Raw genomic sequence first — 22,822 nt, forward strand, 5'->3', positions numbered from 1 at the left:
ATATTTCCCAATCTTTTTCATTGCACGTTTAGCCAATTAATTAAACTTCCACCCCAGCCCTATGGGGCAACAGAAGAGACCAACCCAGCCCTGGCCAGAGAATAATACAGGGTGATGCATTATCAGCCCTCCTTCTGTTCACTCTCTGGGCTATCTGAGCAGGGAACTGGAGGGAAGCTCTCCAGAAGAGGAAGAGAAGGAAGGCAAGAGGGAGGCAGGACCCACAGTTCACAGCTGCAGGGGGTAATGGGCTGTGTAGTGCTGGCCTGGCTGCAGCAGTAGACCTGGCCAGGAGGTGACTGGCAGCATCTGTCCTAAGAGCAGTGCTAACTATGGAGTGAGCTCCCTTCAAGGGGAAGACCAGGACATTCCAGGATGTCACCGAGCCCCTCCCCCATGGGCTCAGGCCCACTTCCCTCTGCAGGATGACTTGCACTTCCCACTGCCTTAACCCTGGCTCTTGGGTCACTGGTGTCCACCCTGCTTCTCCCTTTCACTTCTCAGGCCATGACTAGACCTGGGACCTTTCTTAAGGCTTATTGTGTCCTAAGGATGCTCCACTCACTAACTGCACTGGGCAGAGCCATTATATCCCTTGCTGACAGATTAAGGAAACTGAGTCTCAGAGAAGTTAGTCAACACAAAGTTTGAGGCCTTAAGACTTGGGTCCCTGCTGCTACCCAGCCTTCCTTGAGAGGAGAAGTGACTTGCTCAGGGTCATTTGCAGCTGCACAGGGCCTGGGCAGGAGTCTGCTGACTTCCTCTGGGACCACGGGATGGCCAGGACAGCTGACTCGGAGCCATGCCCAGGGCACTCACCAGACCACACATACACCAATAGGCAGTAGTGCCCCTGCCTGCCCCAGGGAAGTTGTTTCCTTGTTAATAGCCCCTCCTCTTCCCCCCAGGAGGAAGATAAGCCAGAGTCCTCTTTGTGTTTGGCAGGTGGGGAAACTGAGGCCTAAAGAGGCTTCGCTTCTACAGGTGTTCAAGGTGCCTGGCTACTTCACTTGTTGGAGAGAGGGCCACTTGGGAGAAAGCAGAGCCCATGGGGCTGCAGGACCAAAACCCAGGCCTGGTAGAACTCATGGGTATGGGAGCTCTCTGTGCCAGCCCCATGTGGCCATTCCCCTACACAACCTCAGTTCTCCTAAAAGAGCCCAGTCTTTCATAATGGCTTTGCAGTAGTAATGGAAAATGTCCAAATGCAGCAGCTCCCATCTCTTTGGGCCTGAGATACTCGAGTCCAGCAAACAGGGCCTTCTCAGAGCCAGCATGATTTCCAGGAAAACAGCTGTGGAGCCTCATTCTACCCTCCCAGTGACAGGCTAGTTATGTGGCAGGGGCTTTCCTGGGAACCCCAGCACTTGGTGTGGTTGAGCAAGAGTGAGGAGGGGCGAGAGGCTGCCTTAAACCACCAACCACCGGGAGCCTAGATGCTGGGAGCCCCTCCTTGCCTGACGGCCAGGAACTCCAGCTTCCAGATTTGGGGGAAGGAAGGCATCATGTTGGGGGGCCCATGGGGGGACCACCTGAGCCCTTGTTGCTCCTTCACTTATAGCTGTACCTTTTAATACATTGCTCCACACCTCAGGACACCCTCTCAGAGGTGGGCAGGGGTGGTTTAAAGGAGGAAGTGCACATAAACAACAATGGCTGGAACAGGTGGGGGTTACTCACCAAGCCCCAGACCCTTCTCTGACAGCAATGCTTGCATTTTCCCATGTAATGCTCCCAATTTTACATAGTGAGACAGATTCCAGAGAGGTGGAGTAACTTGCCCAAAGTCACACAGCTAGGAAGGTGCAGAGCTGGGATTCTAGCCCAGAGATGTCTAAACCCAGAGGCTGATTCTTAACTACTGCACCACATCTGTGGGAAGGTGGAATGCTGTAAATCACCAAGCAGACCTCAGCACATGGTGGGTACTCCATGAACAGCAGGATTTCTCATGGCATTTCTCTCTCCCCAAGATCTTAAGATCCCATTATTTTGGGATTCTATCCATCTAAGAGCCTTGGGTTCTTCATCACTTAATTTTATTGGAATCAAGAGGACTGCCCCATACCCCCATCTCTAATAAAACAAGTTCTTCATCAATGCCCAACATTTCCCTATTCCTATACTTTCCTTAAGTAAGAACTGCTTTTTACAAACCCAAGTGTCCTGCAAGGAAACTTGGCTGCTTCTGGGGAAGGGAATAAAGCTATGTTTTTCAACTGGTGTGCCATGAGAGGATCTTAGGTATACTGTGAAATTTTTAAAAAATCATTATTTTTGAAAGAAGTACAAAGCACAATAAGTATATTTTGTTTTTTATTCTTTTTTTTATCAATATAATTTAAGTGTGCCACAGAAGTTTAACTATAGGTTCAAGTTTGCTATGAAATAAAAAAATGTTGAAAAACACTGGGATAGAAGGACCAGAAACAAGGAGACTTTTTACCTTATTTCATGCCTTTTAAATTTTGATCTAAGTGAATGTGTTACTATCTAAAACATTATTAAAGTTAAAAACAAAAAATTTAACAAATTAAATTTTGAAATTGCTAATAGATGGACAGGCATATGTGCAGACAGACAGAAGTATGGCGTTCCTGGAAGGAGGAAGGGTCTTCGCAAGTAGACCCTTGCAGTAGGTCCCCCAGGTCCTAGTAGGAGAGTAGACTAAGGAGTGGGTACAACTTGTCCAAATTTCAGTTTTTGCCAAGTGTTTCAAACAAGCAGAGGCCCAGGTGGCCAGGCTGAAGCCCTAATGGCCCTCACCCATGAAGTTGCTGGCTCCCAGCACAATTGCCCCTGAAAGGCTGGGCCTGGCAGGATCTGATCCCCCAGACGCGTAGCTCTGTGGAGTCCACCCTTGGCAGCAGCTGCCTTGTCTCATCCCAGTGGCCAACAGCATACACCACAGCCTTCCACATAGGTAGGTGAGAAAAGGCCACTAGTGAGTCAGGGACAGCCCAGTCCGGGCCCCTCCTCCGGGGTCCAATAATGAACTGGCAGGCATTATTGCACCCCTGTGGCCTGCTGCAGTTCACAAAGGAAGGACAGGAGAGTGAGGACGGGGGGAGCTTTGGACCCTACAGCCTCCCCTACGATGTGGCAGTGGTGAGGTGCCCTGCAGGATCCACTGACCCAGCTGCTGAGGGTGCTGCCCCATGTACAGGGGCCTGCTGAGGACTGGGGCCAGGAAGGAAGGGGCCAGGGTCACCAGGCGAGGAAGGAAGAGGGAGGGGCTGTACAGGCATGAAGGTATCACGCTGACTGCCACTCACAACATGCCCTTCTTCTGGGATTTCTGCAGACAGTCTCATTTACCCCCAAGCTCCCTCCCTACTGGCCATTCTCTCCCACATTACAAACAAGACTAAGCCCAGATTACAAGCTAGAGGAGGACAAAGCCAAAACCCAAATGCAGTCTTGTGTAAATTAGCCTTGTGGGCTTTTCAAACATGACACACTCTCAAAACAGCTGGACCCAAGCACCAAGAGACCAGGAGGGAAAGATGGTCACAGAGGGCTGCTAGGTCCCAAGCCACCTCCTCCCACCACATATGTTGTCCTTGGGCCACTCACACATACGGTCCATCACCTCTGCCAACCTGAGCACCTGCCTTGAGCATGTGTACCTCCTCACTGTTCTTCTGGCTGGGCCTGAGTTGGAGCCCCAGAAGATTCACTGAGCAGGCCCTGCCTCATGGACCCCAAGCTCAGGGACAGAGACCAGGGGCCACCCTCAGTACATGAAAGCCCCAGGAAATGGGTGGCAATTGGAAAACCACACTGAGCCCTGAAGAGGGAGGAACAGTGGGTGTCACAGCAGGGGTGAGGTGGCCAGAGGCTAGAAGCAAGGAATAGCTTGCAGGGCTGTGATCCAAGCTTGAGGGTCACACAGGCTAGTCCCAGGCTGTTCTGCTCCATGAGAAACAGGGAGGCAGGATAGAGGTCCTCTGTGCTGAGGGTGCTGATGGGCTGGCACATCCCATGAAAATACATACACACACACATTCTTATCAGCCAGACAACCAATTCCAGAAGCAGCTGAAAGCCAGACCTCCCACCCCCCAGCACGCTTGGCCTAGACAACAAATGGCCAAGGAAACACTCTAGACTCTGCAAGGCTCATGGGATCTAGTAGGCTGCAGGAGTGTGCAAGGTCCACCCCTGGGGATCCAAGGGCCAATTGCCAGAGTCCTGGGCCTGAACCAGTCCTGGGTCCCCTGGTCTTGGTCCACCTTCTGTCCCCAGCCTCCTTAGCAGCACCCTAGTAGGAGCTGCTGTCCAACCTCCTGCTCAGCCTCACTTGGCCTGGGAAGCTGCTCCAACCCCTAGGCATTATGGGTTCTTAGGAATACATACATGGGCACACACTCATACTCTGTGCATGGAGATACAAGAATACATGTGCACATGGTTCCTGCCAGGAAAACCCTAACCTTCTCTCTCTGGGCCAAGAAATCCTCAGGAAGACAGTCCTGGGTCTACGCCTAAATCAAATGCCCTTGCAATGTGAAGCTTTCATGAGGCCAAGGCTACTAAGCCTTGGGTGCCTCTTCCCAGCCTCCCCTTGGTGACTTTCCCAGTGCAATGACCTCAATCCCCCTCAGGTCCTGTTGAACACTCAGTTCCCCACTCTTTTTTTTTTTTTTCTCTCTAATTTATTTATTTTTATTGCTAAATCATAGCTGTGTACATTAGTGCAATCAAGGGGTACAATGTGCAGGTTTCATATACAATCTGAAATATTCTCATTAAACTGTTAGTTCCCCACTCTTGTACCCACAGCGTTGGCTTTTTCTTGCAGACCATGGCCTGGCCAGGCCCTTGGCAACATGGGGTCATGGGGAAGCCAGGGCTTTGTGGCTGGCCCTTACTTCACCCTCCCCAGCCCAGAAGGAGGCACTGACAGTACCCCCATTTCACAGCTGGAAAAACTGAGGCACAGATAAGGGGACTTGCCTTAGGTCTTGTCTCACATCTGTAAAGTGGCAGAACCAAGACAGAAGCCCCTCCCTATCCCCATAACCTTGCTTGGAAGCCCAGCCCCAGGGCCCTCCACCTCCAGCTGAAGGGTTCAGGCAGGGTTAAACTGGTCAGGTTCAGGGCTGGGACTGCAGAGGCTCAGGGAGGCACCTGGGACTGAAAGGTGGGGAAGGGGTAGCAGAGACTCCATGGGGAGAACCTGGCCAGTACCAGACCAGATCAAGATATTCATGGCCACTAAGGTTATATGTAGGGTCAAGCAGGGGACAGGCTAGCCTGTCAATCACTTGCCCTTCCATTGGACCCCTCCCCTAGGAAAAGAGGTGCCCCTCGACCTGTAGCCCTGACTGGGATGATTCCAGCCCACCATGCCAGGGCCGCCCCATCCTCTACCAGCCTCCACTTTCCCATGAGTTTAAGGATGGCTTGCCACTGTCAGCATTACACACACCCTGCCCCCACCCTAGCCTTGGAGCCTGGGAACCCCAACCTCTCCATTTCCTCATTCCTACCCTGCCCAGGGAGGTCTGCATATTTCCTCATCCCCCTGCCTGCCCTACCCCTCAGCCTCCAACCCTGGTGCCACCCATGATGGGGCAGGGCACACTGCCTATGGCACTTGCTCCCAGAGGAGACAAATAACTCCTGAACTCCCGAACCCCAAGGTCCCAGAAAGATTCTGACCTGGCTCTGCGTGCCAACCCTGTTGTAGGGAATGGGGCAAGACCTGCCTGGGCACATCCCCCTAGCTGTCCACAGTGCAGGGAAGGAGGCTACCTACCAAGGCCTAGAGAGACAGTGGCAGCCTGCTACAGAAGGATTGGGGAGGGGCAGCTATTTGACACCTGTCTCAGCTTCTCCCTGTAAGTTTCCCCATCTCAGCTGTCACCCGTCCTGGCAAGCCTGAGGATGTCAATGCAAATGACTTTCCCAGCAGCCTCACCCCACAGGCTACAGCTAAATTTCTTTTTCTTTTTTTTTTTTTGATATTCATAAGGCTTAGGTATGATTTTTATTTTTTTATTAAATCATACCTTTGTACATTAATGCGATCATGGGGCACCATACACTAGTTTCACAGACTGTTTGGCACATTTTCATCACTCTGGTTAACATAGCCTTCTTGGCATTTTCTTAGTTATTGTGCTAAGACATTTACATTCCACATTTACCAAGTTTCACATATACCCTTCAGTGTCAGCTTTCCATGATGGGGGGGAGCTACAAGTACACGGAGCCCTTGCAGCCTACCTCCACCACTGAGAGGCCTCATGCCTCATGCACACACTCCATGAATGACGCTTCCCCTGGAGCAACCTGACAATTTTGTTTTCACTACTGGGAAGTCCCGCCCCCATCTTTTTTTTTGGAGACAGAGTCTCACTATGTTGCCCTTGGTAGAGTGTTGTGGCGTGTCACAGCACACAGCAACCTCCAACTCTTGGGTTTAAGTGATAGATTCTCTTGCCTCAGCCTCCCAAGTAGCTGGAACTACAGGCACCTGCCACAATGCCCAGCTATTTTTTGTTGCAGTTGTCATTGTTGTTTTAGCTGGCCCGGGCCTGGGCTAAACTCCCCAACCTCGGTGAATGTGGCTGGCGCCATAACCACTGTGCTACAGGTGCCAAGCCAGTCCCTCCCCCATCTAACTCAAATACTTGAGCTGCAACAAGGTCTCATCTTATCTCCCAGAGGTCCAGGGCCTGCCTAAGAGGCTGACTTGGCACATGAGACGAATGGACTCCAACCCAGGATGCCATGGTCAAGACCTGGGCCTTCCCAGCTCTGGACCTGCTTCAGTCTACCCATCAGTTCAATGAGTAGAAAAGAACCTTCCACCAAATGGAGTCACCAGAGGGCCTTCCAGTCCTTGGTGTATGGGAACCCAGACTTCCCATTCCCAGCCAGCTTGGCCCTATCTTCTCCTTAAGGAGGCACCATTTTACTTGACATTTATTTTTAAATAAATACCCTGACCTTCACTTTCAGATTGGGGGATGGTATTGGACAGTAAGGCAGGCAGGAAACCCCCCTGGGGGGTTAGTATTGAAGGGAAACTCTGAAGGACCCAAATACTCCCCCACAAATGCCTGAAGTGCCTTCCTTTATCACTGCTGTTCCTTCTGGCTGAGCAGCCCTGCTTGGCTGAAGACAAAAATTCCCTAACTGCAGGCTTCAGAGTGGGGGCAGGGCTGAGAGTGACTCCCTGGGCTCCTAGCTCCCGGCTCAGTGCCTTAGGAGGGTATCTGACCCTCCACCTGAGGACAGTCCCCTCTCAAGCCAGAGAGCTCTAAATGCAGGCAATTAGCACGTCCATAGAGGTTGGCACCTCGATCTCCCCAAAGAGCACACGGTGTCCAGTGGCCCCTGAGCTCATTGTCTTGGCCACAGCCTTCAGCAGCTCCTGGGCATGCTGCAGGAGGCTCTGGTTCCGCCGGCGGCCCAGTCTGCGCAGGGCCAGAATAGCCAGTATGTGATCCCGCCTATGGAGACACAAAGATCTTTGCTTCAGACCCAGCACCTCCATGACACCCCAGGCCAGGGTGAGGGGAAACCCCTGGGCTGAGAAGAAGTATGAGTCACCAGCATTCCTGCAACTGGGCCAGAGAGGCTGAGAGTGACAGAGGAGGAGGCAGAATGGACCTGGAGTGTATGGTAGCTGGGCCTCCGAGGGCACCTTGGGGGAGGGGCATGCCTGACAGGGGAAAGGACCTATGCAGAGGAAGAGGGGAGACCAGTGAACTGATTCAAGAAATAGGGCAGAGTGAGAGAGGGAGTGATATGGCTGGTGAGGAGGTCCAGGCCAGAGGAGTCATTGCCTCCCAGCCCCAAGACCAAGCTGGTCACAAAGCACTACCCTAGGAGCCAGGGAGGGCAGAACTACACTAGGCCAGGGAACACAAAGAGGCCTGGAGGAGAACCCCAGGGTATGAAGCAAGCAGGGGAGAGGACTGATAGGCTGCCTGGGACAGGGGCAGGGAATTCTTCCATGGCACAGCATGGTAGGAGAAAGGGAAGGGGCAGGACCAGGGGCTTTCTGTACACTCCCCATCCTGGAATCTACAATACCATGGAGAGATCTGAGCTGGGATTTCCAAGGGCTTCAATGACTCAACATCCCCTAAACTGACCCTGGGATCAAAGCCTCCTTCCTCCTGGCTAGGTTTCATATTCTTGGGGCTTCAAGAGAGGACTTTGTCCTCAAGGGTCGAGGGTTCACCCCTCAGATTCCAGGATGAGAGGTTGACCTTTCCTTCCCTTCCCTCTGCCCCTAGCCCTACCCCCTTGGAGCCTAGAGGGGATGGCCCAGCCCTGCTCCCCTTCCCCTCCCCCCACCACCACTTGCTCCCCATGCTGAGGTCAGCAGGCTCATGGGCACACAGGTCTGTGCAGGTTCAAATCCTGAATCCCAAGCCCTCCCAGGTGGCTTCCTCAGCCCCAAAGTTCACTCCTTCCTGTCCTCTGCACCCAACCACAGCCACTGGGACTCTTCAGAAAGTACAAACACCAGACCCCTTGGCCCCACAGCTCTCTGCCCCAACAGAGAGTAGGGCAGCATATGCCAACAAACCTGATGTCGGGGTAACTCTGGATGAGTGTCTCCAGATGCCGCTGGATGTCATCTTTGTATGTCTCACCTAGGATCTCTGCCACACACGGTATGGCTTGGTCCAGCCACTTGGCCTCAGAGCCCTGCAGAGACAGAGACGTGTGTAAGGTAGGCCACCTGCCCCAAAAACCCCTCTGCCATCACTGCCTCCAGCCCCCATTAGTACATGGTCAGCCCTTCTGCAGTGCCCACCTGGCTCCCCACAGCTGGATGGATGGGCTCATCTGCAACGCAGTAGTCACCTCCCCTACCCACATCCAGCAGAGGAAAGTTCTGCCTGGAATCACAGTGAGACTGGGAAACCAGCACTGCAGATAAGGGATGTATAGGGGTTGAGGTGGGTGCTGCAGCTATTGGGGCTCCTGGTGTGAGGTGAGGAGATGGCTGTGAACCTCAAACCTCAACCCTCAGGTGAGACTGATACCTTCACCCACTCTTTCCCCAGATGCCCCAAACTGTTTATAAAGTGCCTCCACCTCTGTGCATGGCCCTACCCCTACCAGGCAGGAAGGCCCAACCCCTCCCTAGTCCAATGGGCAGTGGGGGGAGAACTGCTCTGCCAAAAGTTCTATCAGCTAAGACTGGGTGACTGCCACTCCCCATCTGGGGCCCTTGAGGACCAAGAAGAAATGAGAATTTGGTGGCAGGTGGGGTGCTCCAGGAGGTAACCATCCCTGGGGGCAATCAGATGCTGTTCTTACCAAGCCATGGAAGGTGTCACTGATGGCCTGGGCATCAAGGCTCATCTTCTGGGAGCCGTTCACCCGCTCGACACCTCGAAACCGCTCTCGTGGCCTCAGCACCTGAACCAAGTACTCCCGGACCACATACCGGTGCACCTCCTGCAGAGTCTCCTGGGCAGCAGAGGATTAGGGGCAGGGGCAGAGTCAAGGTCCGCAGCCCCAGCCCTGGGCAGACCCCTGGTGGACCCTTCCCTTTGCTGTACCTGTGCCCATGGCTGGACCACATGCTCCAGATGACGAGCAAAAGCCAGCACCTTGTCCATGAGGGGACGAAGCATGTCCTGTGTCAGCCAGCCCTTGGTGCACACAACCCTGAAGAGCGGCTGAGGACACAGGGAAGTGTGAGTCTTCAAATATATACTCCCTATCCACCAAACCCTTCCCTCAAAGTCCAGTGTACACTCCTCACACTCCTCCCTACTGGGTTGCCAGGAGCCATCCCCTCTTCTAGTTAAAAATTGTGTTTGTAACTAGGCCCCTTCCAGGACCCAAACTCTAGTGGGCAAGGTTTGAGTCTGAGTATCTAATCAGGTCTTCTTAGGGTATGCCAAGGGAAATCTTTGAAGGGCTAGGTTAGGGACCCAGACCTGGTTCATTGAACCCACCATCTAGGCTTGGGTGCTGAGCACTCAGAGATCAAGTCTGAAGTGAGAAGGTAAGCATTTCCCAGCCATCCCCAGTCAGCTGAGAATTCATCTAGGTGTCCTGCCCTCTCCCGAACACATACCCCTGAGATGGCTCTTGGGGTAAATGAATTCTGTGACGTGAGTCCCCAGGCTCCAGGGACTAAAGGGCACCTGCAGGGCATGAAAAGTGGGGAGAGAAGGCCCATCCCATTCACCTGCATGTCACACTGCAAGCCCTGAAGCAGGTGCTTCTGGAAGCTACAGGTAGCAGCCACCAAGGGCTTCTCTAGCTCTTCTAAGGTTCCTGGAAACCTGGCCAGAAGACTGGTCCTAGGGAGGGGCCAGGACAAAGTGATGAGATGGGCAAGTGGAAGCAGGCTGGGGAATACGGCCCAGCACATAGACCTGCAGGCTGGGGACCATGCCAGCTCTGTTCATTTAGACTACACTGTGAAGGCCAGCCCCTGGGGCTGCACAATGTGTAGCTCGTGAAGCACAGGCAAGTGAGGGGACAACACCAAAGCTTCAGAAGCCAATCATAGAGGAGTAGGTCAATGGGGTTATAGTGGCCCAGGTTCTTGGCAGAGTTCCCCTCTGGCAGCTCTGGAACAAACCTTCCATCCCTTTTGGTGATGGGACAGTGTAACACAGCCATGCGTGGAACAGACCCACCCATCATCGAGGCTCAACTGCTCCCAAAAGTAATAATGTTCTTATTTCAACACTGGGAAAACTGAGGGTAAGGTTATGCTCAGTTCCCATAGCCAAGGGACATAGCAGGGCAGGCTGAAGTTCCATCAGGGGTCAGGCTAGAGGCTGCCTGCCTACCAACTGACAAAGAATGTTCCATGGGGCTGAAACTCTGGAGTTCCCAGTGCCAAGGACAGGATTAACACAAAAGAGGTATGAGAGGGTGTTAGAGAAGAAGTGCCTCATCATGGTCATGCTTTGGACTCAGGCAAGCCTGGTTCAAGTCTCAACTCTACCACTTACTGGGTGTGTGGCCATGAGCAAGCAGCATTACCTTTCCAGGTCTCCACTTTCCCATCTGTACATGGGTATGCTGCACTTGGGATAAAATGCATCTGGCAGGTAAGGCCAGCACAGCGTTTGGCACACCACAAGGGCTCACAAACAGCCAAAATGAACTGTGATCTCCAACCCTCAGGCTGAAGACCCATGCTGGTCCATGGCCTGTTAAGAACTGGGCTGCATAGCAGGAGGTGAGTGGTGGGTGAGTGAGCAAAGCTTCATCTGTATTTAGAGCTGCTCCCCATCCCTGGCATCACTGCCTGAGCTCCACCATCTGTCAGATCAGTAACGGCATTAGAGCAAGAATCCTACTGCAAACTGCATATATGAGGGATGTCGTTTGCATGCCCCTTAGGAGAATTTAATGCCTGATAATCTGAGGTGAAGCTGAGGTGGTGATGCTACCATTGGGACCATCTAGCTGCAGGAAAACAAGCTCAGGGCTGCCACTGATTTTGTGTTATGCTGAGTTGTATGTACAATTACTTCATTGTACATTACAATGTAATAATAGAAATAAAGTACACAATAAATATAATGTGCTTGAATCATCAGGAAACCACCCCCAGTCTAGAAAAATTATCTTCCATAAAGCCAGTCCCTCCCTGCTCACACAAATGTTGGAGACCACTGCTCTAAGGCACAGAGTGCCCACACAGTCCTCAAGAACATCTGTCCCCACTGGACAGATGAGAAAAGAGGCACAGAGATGAAGTGATTTGTCCCATGGCACGCAGCCAGCAAGTGGCAGAGCTGGGATCTGAACCCAGACAAGATAGCCCAGTGTCTGTGCCCTCAGGTGGCTGAGTCTGCCTTCACAGCCGATGTGTCTGCAGTGGGAGGTGGTGGGGGTAGACACTGACGCTTGGCCTGGGGCTCAACCCACTTCTTATCCGCCTGTCGCCTCCCCATCTCTCTCACACGCACACACACCAAGGGCTGGGCCGGGGTTCCCAGAGTTCGCGCGCCCCCTGCTGGTCGCGCCGCCCCTGAGTGGGAGCAGAAACACCCACCTCAGCTCCTCGCAGGCGTTAATGTAGGCGCCCAGATGCGGCTCACTCACTGCCTTCGACTCCAGAAAAGCCTTTTCAAACCTGGGGGCGGGAGTACGCAAAGGCCTTCCTGGCCGAGCTATGACCCCAGGTCCGCCCGCCCCTGGGTCGCCAGCCTACCTCTGGCCCTGGTAACAACAACTCCCTGCCACCTGCAGAGCAGGGTTCTACCACTCCAAGCAAACAGGGTGGCCACTGCCCACACTCTGCCCAGGCCACTCCATCGACCCACCCTGGCCAAGGACGAATCCGCACCTGGGCACGAAGAGACCGAGCGCCCGTGCGCAGATCTGCAGGGTGGTGGCCTCCAGCTCAGCTGAGATAGCGCCGCCCGCCTTCACGTGCTCCGCCACGAGCTGCGAGCAAGGCCTCACGCTGAGCGTGCGTCTGAGCCCCTGACCCAGAGCCCATAGTTCTCCACCTGGTGGCCGGGCGACGTTTCTGGCTCACCAGCCCTGCCTCCTAGTCTTGGCTCCAGTCTTCAGTGGCCCCAACCTGAGGGTATACTTCCCAGCACCCCCGGCCCACCAGCTACCCCGGGCCTCCAGGGTATCCCGATTTCCTCTCCCGTGGGGCCTCAGGCTCCCATCTAATGGAGAAGGATGATGAGGGCTGAATGTGATAGCCCTCTAGGTGTCCCCATCGCATCCCTGGGGCCTGAACATATCCCCTTTCGCGCCCCCTTCCCAGGCCAAACCATGTGGATGTCGATGGACAGTGGCGCGTGGTAGAGGCCCTGCAGCACATCCGGGGCTTCGGTGGCCACCCAGCGGCTCTTCTCCAGCTGCAAGATGCTATCGAAGCAGCCTGTGATCTTGGTCTGAGGAGGAGGCAGGGCTGTGGTGAGATACTCCTTGGGAGGAGGTCCAAACGACTCCTGCCTGCTGGATCTAGTCCTCCCTCCTCTGGGACAAGGGCCACCAGTCAGGTTACAAAGCCCACGCTATAGCGGCCACAGGATGAGCTACCGCCAGCATTGCAACCGTGACCCTGGGCACTGCACCTTCCTGCAGGACCCGGCAGCATCCAGCCTGCCCTCCCTCCCACCTTACCTCGAGGAAGCTAGTGTAGTCTCTCTCCAGGCGGGCCCACACATCAGGTGCTAGAAGCGGGGGCAGAGGCTCGGTGGGCCGCTCCAGGCCAGGGGAGCCCAGGAAGTCAGGACTGGAAGGGAGGGCAGGGGCCACTGAGGTTGGGCAGGACTCTCATGTGGCAGACACTACCCGGTTCTGGCTCCAGGCTCAAAGTCTAATGGGGTCACAGAAGGGTCAAAACCTGGACTTCCGTTCCCCCTGACTCCAGAACTCTATCCCACCTCCCCCGAAGCCTCTGAACGCTGGCTTTCCTGGTGCTCTAGCAACCAACTGTGCCTGTGCAGACTGTTTAAGGACAGCTGTGCAGATGGACCTCAACCAAACTGCCTCCTGGTCCGGGTACACCCAAGACTGGGCTCTAACGCTCCCTTCCCCCAAACTCCATGGCTTAGGGACCAGCCACCATCCAGCCTACATCAGGGAACTTCAGAGAAGGGCAGAGGCACAGCAATTTAAGAAGCCCAGGACTCTGGGAAAATTCCTCTGCAGGCGCTCCTGCCTGAGGGATTGCAGACCATTCAGGGGGTTAATAATCCACCTTAATCACGCAATGCCGAGCTAGAGGTGGAAATTCACAACAGGCTGCACCCAGAACCTAGATGTCCATCCAAAGGGGAAAGTGGGGGCAAACAAGCCAAGCTCTGTGCGCCCACAGTTGGATCCTGCCTGGAGAGGTACTCTTCTCTGATTCGCTCCAAGACAACTGTGGACCGGCATGGGCTCTAACTGGGCTTCCTGCCCCATTGAGAACTGCCCCGTGGAGGCTTTCCAACTTTGGGAACCTGTGCACAGGTGATCCCTTAGGAAAATCTGGGGCGTGACAGCGCACCACCACCTAGAATGCGGAAGAACGTTAATGCCCCACCCTCCCCCATCCCCACCCTGGGAGGGAATGAAGAAAAAAGTGGAGGAGAAGGAGGAGGAGAGGGGAGGAGGAGGCGGAGGAGGAGGAGAAAAGAAAGGAGGAAGAGGAGAGGAAAAGAAGAAGAAAGGAGGAGGAGGAGAGAAAGAAGGGAGGAGAAGGAGAAAAGAAAGGAGGAGGAGGGGAAGGAGGAAAAGAGTGCTCTGTGTTCCTCAAAGCAGATTCAAGTAAGGCCCTAGTGCCAGCACATCCTTGCCCCCTGGCGCCTTGGCTGAGGCTCACCTGCCGTAGACATTGGCAGCCCAGTCCAGCAGGAGGTAGAGCTGCTCACAGCCGCGGGCGTCGTGCGCGAGCTCCTGGAGGCGCTGGGCCACCGCGCCGTGGAAGGCGCTCTGGTAGGCCTCCCATGCTGGAAAGCCGGCTGCTGCATACGCCGGCTGCACCTCCAGCAGCACCTTCTGTAGATCGTTGCGAACCAAGCCACGGAGCTGGGCCAGAAGCTGGGCCAGGCCCGACGCGCCCTCCTCGGCCCCAGATGTGCCCCCAGCTCCCGCTGGCCGCACGCGCTCCTGCGCGCTCTGCTGCACGGCCTCCTCCCAGTGCTGGCGCCAGCGGCGGGGCGTACGCAGAAAGTCGCCGTCGGCAGGGGACGCCGGATGGGCCTCTTCTTCCGCGCGCACCACATGGGCTACCTGGGCCAGCACGGCAGCGTCCACACCGTCTGGTCCCAGCGTCTCACGCACGATGGCTCCGATCTCCGCTGCTAGACCGTCGTAATGTAGGCATAAGTCCATGGCGCGCCGAGCAAAGGCCGTAGGGTCCTGTTCGAAGGTATGCGAGGCTTTCTCAGCCACCAGCCGCGTCTCTAGGTACCGAAGCTGTTCGAAGGCCGCCAGCAGTTGCCGTTCAGTAATGAGGTCAGCCACAGATTTGCCTTCTGCAAGGGCAGGCGAGAAGAGGGGCCGTGAGAGGACCCACCCCAGGACACCAGTCTGAAGTAAGATGTGTAGACCCCGGTTATGTCCATCAGGGACTGGGCTGCCTGGCTTCTGCTTCTTCGCCCCAGAGTCCTACTGAAGGCCCACTCCAGAAGCAACAGCCCCCAACTACCAGGAGCCCTCCCTCAGAATCACTCAGAGGTGGGGAACCTGAAATTTCATCCTTTTTTTTTTTTTTTTTTTTTTGGTTTTTTGGCCGGGGCTGGGTTTGAACCCACCACCTCCAGCATATGGGACCGGTGCCCTACTCCTTGAGCCACAGGCACCGCCCGGGAACCTGAAATTTCAAAGCCACACGAACGTGGCCCTCCAGAGCCCCTCCATCGAATCCAAACTTCCCAGATCAAATTCCTGTATTAAAAGGATTTATTCTACTTATAAATGAGGATGCAATATCCTAAACAACATATTAACAAGTTGAATTAAAAATTAATGTTTAAGTAATGTACTTTGGTCAAAATTAAATCCAATTTATGTGAGAATTAGTCACTCTTTTCTTTCTTTCTTTCTTTTTTTTTTTTTGTTTTGTTTTCCTTGCCCACACCCCCTCCCTCCTTCTCTGTCTGGTCTCCCCTTCCCTCATGCCTCACCATGTAGGATATTGTATCCTCATTTATAAGTGAAATATGTTTGTAATTTCCCCTTTATAATAATATGTTTTCTCCAATTTTAATATCAGGTGTATCCAGATTAAATAGAATGATTTTGAAGTATTTCTTCTTTTTCTATTGTCTATAAGATTTGGCATGATCTGTTTTTTGAAATTATTTTATACTTTTATTTATAAATATTAGTTGTCTGTTTTTTGAGACTTTTGGGGGGAAAAAATAAGAAGTTAACTGACGACTCCATACTGAATCTCAGAGTCAAAGCATTCTATAATAGACATACTCTTATCTGACAATGCGAATGTTACTTTCTTTGCATTATTATTATTATTGCATCAAACTATTGCTTAATAGTTTGATGTAGTAATCGTCTGATTTATTTTCTGAATATATTTATTGTCGTTCATTCTTTACGAGGTTTTTGTTTCTAGTCCTTATCTTAAACATTGTTATTGTTATTAAATTTTAAGCCTTTTTAATTCTGTGAAGGCACAAGTGGAAACCTAATAAACACACGTATATGTAAAAAAATTTTAAAGGATTTATTCTATAAAATTTGGTTCAATCAAAAGGCTACACTTAAGGATCTAGAAGGTCACCAGTTCCCACCCCTCCGCCTTTCTTCCCTACCCCCATTCCCTGCCTTCTTCCTTGCTCCCATCCCCACCCCCATACCAGCAGCCTCCTGCAGCACTGATTGCAGGTCTAATAAGATCAGAGCTCAAATTGGGCGTGTCCTGCAATGCTCCTGCCCCAGTGTCCAGCTTCAACACTTCTTACCAGCCCCTACCCCACAAAGCCCTCAACCTCTACCCACACCCTGTTTTTAGAGCCCAATTCCAATGCATCCTCCTCTGGGCAGCCCCCTGAGCTCCTCTCCAGGTAGCTATGGACCCTGTGCACCTTTGAGACCCTGTGATTAGAGAAGACCAGTGCCTTGTGTATTGTCCCAGTTTAACTAGGAGCCAGGCTGTGAAAATACATGGAGAGGCTAGAGTTCTAGAGTCATGTGGATCTGGATTCAAAGCCCATGCTCCACTTCCTGGCTGTGAGACCAAAGGCAAGTCACTTAACCCCTCTGAGCCTCTCTTTTCTCATTCTGCTCAATGGGAGCTCCCCTTACTGACATGCTGGAAGAATTTAGAGGGCAGTTGTCCAGGGGGCAGGGTTTTGGAGGAGCTAGGGAGAAAAGCCTGTAGGAAGTCTTGGCTCAGCTGCTTACCCTCCGTTCTCAGTTTCTTTTCATGCTTAGTTTTGTTTGTGAGATTCTCACCTGTCTTGGATTCCAGTTCCTTGGGCCCCACCCCAGAAGATGCCTGCCGACTGACACCATCCTTGACCCTCGAGGACACCTCCGGCACAATAGCAATCTGGGACTGGCCAGGAGCTGGTCCCTCATCCAGGGCACGCCTGAAGGATCGGAACAGGGAGTAGGACCTTCGCCAAAGCAGCCCTGAGTCTTCTTTGGAGACCTGAGTCAAGGCCCGCTGGCTTGCCCGTGAGAAGGCACGCCTCAAGGTGCCCAGGCCTGGCCTCATGGTGTCATCACGATGGGCACTGGGCTCTTTGCTGCTGCTTGTCCGCCGGGTGCTCTGGGCTGGGATCTGTGGCTCCTCAGCCTCTTTGGGGCTTTGCAGCTCCAGCCCAGGGGTCATTGTCTGCGGTGATGACATCTGGTCAGCAGGAGATGTGGGGGTAAGGAGGCAGGAGGCCAGGAGGATGCCCAGTACCTGGGAGCAGGCACTGAAACCTGTTCCAGCTGTGTGGGGCCTGGCCAGACCCAGGTCTTGGTCAGAGAAGGCCTCCCAGAAGAGACAACACTCAGGCTATCAAAAAGGGAAGTGTCACTAGACAACATTCTTGGCCAACACCTTCTATGTGCCAAGCTCAGCTGGGTACTGAGATATAGAAGGCTACTTCCATTAGGAGCCTTTCTAAGACCAAAACAGGTCTCCCGCAAGTGCCCACCCCTCACTCCATCTCCCATGCCAGACCCTCCCCTTAGAACTGGAGGGCTAGCTGAACATGCAGGACCTCCCACCCACCCCACCCAGCTCACAGTTCACAACAACTGAAGACAGGGCTCAGCCACTACATCCAGGACTTCCCAGACTTTAGGTCCTAAAACTTAAATCTTCCAACCACCCCCTCAGTCCCTTACCCATCCTTTAGAGCCCTCAGCTCACCCTACTTCAGCCAAAAGGCCTGTTTCTGGTCAAAAAGGAGGGCTGCTTCCTGCTCTCTGCTGGCCCCCTTCCTCAGGGGACACCCTTCCCTGGATGTCGTGGGTGTCTGTGTTGCAGAGCTCCAGGGAGGCAGTGTAGGGCCTGAGGGCACAGGCCAAGGCCAGCTTGCCACTTATCAGGGCCATGCAGCCCACAGGGGAGGGGCCTCAGGTCTATATTTAACCAGAGGATGGGGGGTTCCAATCCTGTTTCTCACCCATTGCATCTTCCCCTCTCCACCCATCACCTCCACCACAGTGTGCTCCAGCCCCTCTCCCACAAGGAGTGGGGAAGGGGTCCCAAGAGGATGAGGGTGCTAAATTGAAGCTGCCTATGCACCTCCATAGCACCCAGACCCCTGCTAGTCTCTGCCCCCACCCCCTTCCAGCCTGAGTAAGCCTGTGTTTGCTTTTCTGGCTTTAGGCTAAGCTGGGCTTGGGAGAGAGGAGGGAAATTTCCCAGGACCTCCCACCCACCCCATTGTGCAAACTGGGCCATAGTGGGGGAGGGTATCAGGCCAGAGAGGTTTCATTTTACCCTTGGAGAAACTGGGGTCAAAAGAAGATCTGGACTTGCCAAAATCAAAGATTACCCAGAGGCAGAGCCCCCAGCCTAATCACAAGGCTCCCCCCAGGTGCTAACACAGAGCCCCAGCTGAAGCCAGCACCTGAGTCTTGGGTGACACCAGGCAGGAATTGCCCCTCCCCAGGCCTCAGTTTGTCTGGAGTGGAATGACATTGTGATAGGCAGGGCCCAGACCCTCACTCACTCCCCAGTAAGGCATTTGTCTGGGGGACAGCTGAGGCCTACCTTCCTCAAGGTTCCCAGAGGCGACAGAGCAGCTGGAAGGAGGCCCTGCTGAGGGAGAAACAAACCCAGATGATTGATGGAGGCCTTATCGGCCCCACCCTGGCCACAGGTCATCATCCTCCTCTGACTCCAGGGTTCAGGAACTATGTTGGATTCAGACCTAGCTGCATACAGCAGGGAGCTGTCCATCCTGGCCTCCACTCCCCTCTGTCTCTATAGCACACCTCAGCACCTGGCCTAGGGCCTGGCCCCCAGCAGAGCAAGGATATTGTGAAGGTGGTCTAGCTAGTGCTGTACCCACTCCTGTCCCAGGGAACACGGGGCAAGGCACTGCCTTGGATAGGGAAGGTTCATACTCAGTAAGTACCTTAGGTGTGTGCCCACCTAATAATACTAGCTTCCCCTGTCAACAAAGATGGGGTGTCCTTTACCCCATTTCACAGATGAGGAACCTAAGGTCCAGCCAGGGGCAGGGTTACCTCAGACCATACAGCTCAGAGGTGGCAGGGGGAAGGGCAGAAGCTGGGGTCATCTGTGCCTGGAAGTCAAGGTTGCTGTCCAAAGAGCCCTTTCTCTTGGTCAAGGAACCCAAGGTGGTGGCAGGTCCCAGTAGGGTTGGACATGGAAGCCAAGGGGTAAGGAGAGACAACTGGAAAGTGAGTCTCATAGAAGGTTACACAGGCAGAGATGTGGGGGCTGCATTGCTCTACCACCTTGTCCTAAACCAGACCTGTACTAAAGGGCCATCAAGGTCCACAGATGGCCCCCCAGCCTCCAGCCACACCACCTTTCACCCTGAAGTCCCTAGCAGGTTCCCAAGGCATTTTTTTTTTTTTTTTGAGACAGGGTCTTATTTTGTCACTCTGGGTAGCATGCCTGCCATGGCATCATAGCTCAAACTCTGGAGCTTAAGCAATCCTCTTGCCTCAGCATCTCGAGTAGCTGGAACCACAGGCACTTGCCACCATGCCTGACTAGTTTTTCTATTGTTAGTAGAGATGGGGTCTCCCTCTTATTCAGGCTGGTCTCAAACTCTTGAGCTCAAGCAATCCACCAGCCCTGACCTCCCACAATGTTATGATTACAGGCATGAGCCACCATGCCCAGCTTCCCCAGACATTTGTGACCTTCCCAAAGTGCCCATCCAACTAAGTCATTCCCCTGCTGTAAACTCTTCCAGGGCTCCCCACTGCCTGAGCCCCACAGCCTGGCACTCAAAGTCCGCCCTATATGGATTGACCTTTCTTCACTTTTACCTCCAGCTGGTGAAACCAGCTTTACCTCCAGGATTCAGTTCAGCCCCGCATGCCTCCTCTGAGTCCCCCTGCATGGCCAGGCTCCGAGCTTCCCCTCAGCCTGCTCCCCCTCCTGCCCTTCCTCTACTTGCTTTCCAAATCTTACCTAGCGTGCAGGTACCTCCACTTCCAAGGAGTCCTCAAACTGCACTGCATCCCCACCCTTACTACCTGTCAGTGGGCACCCCAGACTGTCCCTGTGGTGATATAGCCCTCCTGCACTGGCCTGGGAGCCTCTGTCCATCTACCCATCCCTATCACCCCAGACTACAAGACGGTGAACCCTCCAGTGTAAAGGTCACCTCTCTTCCCCAGCTGGTCTTGTCTAGGTGCTATGCTGGTGCCTGCTGGGCTACGACCTGCAGCCCCTTTCTACTCCCACCCAACTCCAGCCTCCAACCTTGCCCTGTCTACCTTGCCCTTTTCCCTGAGCCTGCCTCCCCATATCATTGGGAACTCTGTCTGGCTCTCTTTCTCTGTTTCCCTGTCTCTATTGCCCTGAGTGTCTAGGGAGACTTTCTGTGCTGCAGCTCCATGGCTGAGGCTTAGAGCTGGCTGAGCTTCAAGGTCCTGGACACCCAAGTCCAACCCAAGCCCTAAATCCCGCTCTCTCCAGGTCAGGCTGGTACACTCATTGCAGAGTCAGCAGTAGAGGCAAGAATGCTACTCAGAAGACATAAACACTGAGAACTCCCACCTGGGCCATGAGGCTGTGAGTGAGAATTCAAATCTAGATTTCTCCCCCCACCCTCCCAGCCCCAGCTTCTGCCCCCTTTTCCTCTAGGCCTTCCTTCCAGTAGCAGCTCCTTTTCCTCTGGGTTTCCTTTGGTGCTCACCCACTCCTCAGCCTCCCCATGCACCCTGGGACTCAGCCATCACCCCATTCTCCAAAGCTTAAAACCAGCTGCTGCAGACAGATGATTGCCTGTGTCCTGTGCTATGCCCTGTGCAGGCCTGTGCTCCCCCCCTTACCTTCCTACCACCCACCCTCACCTGATTACAGACTCCTATCTTCCCTCCTTCCCAGATCCCTTGTATGCCTTCACCTTGGAGCAGTCAGGAGAGTCTTGCCAAAACATAAACCTCCTCTGAAAGCTTTCCTTGAAAGCTAAAAGTTTTTTCCTGAAAACAAGGAACAGGAGAAGGATGTGTGTTCTCACTATTACTCTACAGCATTTGCCTGGAAGAACTAGTGAAGATGATAAGACAGGCTGGGCACAGTGACTCATGCCTATAATCCTAACACTCTGGGAGGCTGAGGCCAGCAGATTGCTTGAGCTCACAAGTTGACTACTAGCCTGAACAAAAGCAAGACCCCATCTCTAAAAATCGCGCAGTGTCATGGAGAGCATCTGCAGTCCCAGCTACTCAGGAGCTGAGAAGGGAGGATTACTTGAGACCAAGAGTTTGAGGTTGCTGTGAGCTACAATGCCATGGCACACTATCCAGGGTGACAAAGTGAGACTCTCTCTCTCAAAAAAAAAAGATAATAAGAAAAATAAATACAAGGTATAAATATAGGAAAGAAACAGATAAAACTGTCATTATTCATAAGTGATATAATTGTCTGCTTAGAAAATTACTGAAGCTATTGAAAGAGTTTAGCAACTGTGTTGCTTATACAAATATAATCAATAGCTTTCCTATACCCCAACAAAGCCTATTAGAAAAAAGACAAACATTTAAAAGGCTCCCCTTCACAGTAACAACAGAAGAAGTGCAGTTTCTTCCTTGGCTTGGCATTCAAGGCCCTTTCTAACTACTCCTCTGGCTTTATCCCCCACTTGTTTACCGACTTTTACCATTCAGTAGCACTCACCTCTCCTCCATACCTTTGCACTCTGCCTGCAGTGACCCAAGCCCTATCTCCTCAGCTGCCAACTCCTTCAAGGCTCAGCGGAAGTGGCTCCTCCTCCATGAGGCCTTCCCTGATCAGCTGAGCCCCCAACCATGGTCAGCACCTCCTGCTCTGGGCCTGGTCCCAGCCCTGGGCACATCTGCTACTGTGACCGAGGAACAGTTACAGGGTCTGAGATGTCTCTGTCCCGTGATCAGGAGACCCCCCAGGGTAGGGAATGAGCAGGATCCAGCCTCCAGCAATGGCTAGTACATGTCAGGGACCCAAGAAAAGTAGATAAGTGAACCTAACATGTGTATGTGAACCCATGGTTATGTACACACTTTGTATATCAGTTTTGCACATCTGCATGTTGGCCTGAGTGTGTCTCCCTGTATGTGTGTGACTCTGTTCTATTAAGTGTGTGCCTCAGAGGGTCTGCGAGTGGTTCTTTCCACCTCTCCAAGTATGTCTGTCTGTGTCTGCATGCATGTCTTTAGGTCTTGTGTGTCTATCTGTGCTTTCTGCACAGGTATGTATCTGCCTGTGTATTAGGGTGGGGGGGGTGGTCCACTGTGATTTGACCTGGCACTCTGGCCTAGTTGGCCCAGTCTCTGAGCTGAGGCCCTTGGCCTGGAAAGCCACTAGCACAACCGGAATAGTCCTCAGCCCCTTGACTATCAGCCTACTGTCTACAGCATTCCTGCACCCTCCTGTTCCACCTGCCCTGAACATACCTGCTGAGTAAGCAGCCTCTGGGCCCAAACAGAACAGGGTCACCTGAAGAAGTAGTCCAGCGGAGTCCTCAGAGCCTAGCCCAGGCCTTGGGACCTCCGGAGCAGCCTAAGCCAATGACCAACAGCTGGGACTTCCCAGCCATGGTCAGTGCCTGCCAGGCCCACCCAGCCCCACCCTCTGCCCCACCCTCTATCCTGACCCTGCACTTTCACTTTCAGAAAAGTTTCCATCCCCTGTTCATTCCAGATGCGATCACTCCAACCTTTGATTCACAGCAGCTCTGGGCTCAGGCTGAGGGTCAGGGACCAT

General features: G+C 53.3%; 1 protein-coding gene across 4 annotated transcripts; it reads right to left on the reverse strand.

Moving 5' to 3' along the window:
- Window positions 1-5,989: 5,989 nt before the first annotated feature.
- EXOC3L4 (exocyst complex component 3 like 4) lies at window positions 5,990-22,606 on the reverse strand. 4 transcript variants are annotated; one of them, XM_053603218.1, is made up of 15 exons: window positions 22,513-22,606; window positions 21,758-21,941; window positions 18,644-18,688; window positions 17,795-17,935; window positions 16,882-17,266; window positions 14,285-14,939; window positions 13,099-13,210; window positions 12,744-12,866; window positions 12,302-12,402; window positions 12,008-12,088; window positions 10,178-10,292; window positions 9,540-9,659; window positions 9,295-9,447; window positions 8,555-8,676; window positions 5,990-7,466 (listed from the first exon to the last, which is right to left on the reverse strand). In XM_053603218.1, the coding sequence occupies exons 5-15, from the start codon at window positions 17,261-17,263 to the stop codon at window positions 7,274-7,276; spliced, it is 2,157 nt and encodes a 718-aa protein (XP_053459193.1). In that variant the 5' UTR covers window positions 17,264-17,266; window positions 17,795-17,935; window positions 18,644-18,688; window positions 21,758-21,941; window positions 22,513-22,606; the 3' UTR covers window positions 5,990-7,273. The 4 variants fall into 4 exon arrangements, with proteins under 4 accessions (XP_053459193.1, XP_053459190.1, XP_053459191.1 ...); XM_053603215.1 differs by having other exon boundaries at window positions 16,882-17,281; XM_053603216.1 differs by having other exon boundaries at window positions 16,882-17,434.
- Window positions 22,607-22,822: the final 216 nt, after the last annotated feature.

The sequence above is a fragment of the Nycticebus coucang genome, chromosome 9 (genome assembly GCF_027406575.1).
Source record: "Nycticebus coucang isolate mNycCou1 chromosome 9, mNycCou1.pri, whole genome shotgun sequence".
NCBI lineage: Eukaryota > Metazoa > Chordata > Mammalia > Primates > Lorisidae > Nycticebus > Nycticebus coucang.

What these genes read in the sequence shown, in the direction of transcription:
- EXOC3L4 (XM_053603215.1), bottom strand. Translation starts at nt 17,281, where the DNA reads ATGTCATCACCGCAGACAATGACCCCTGGGCTGGAGCTGCAAAGCCCC. An exon ending in GCTGCCAATGTCTACGGCAG is followed by an intron (nt 13,211 to 14,284) that starts GTGAGCCTCAGC and finishes CCTCCCTTCCAG; the next exon opens with TCCTGACTTCCTGGGCTCCC. An exon ending in AACGCCTGCGAGGAGCTGAG is followed by an intron (nt 10,293 to 12,007) that starts GTGGGTGTTTCT and finishes GCCCCTCCCTAG; the next exon opens with GACCAGTCTTCTGGCCAGGT.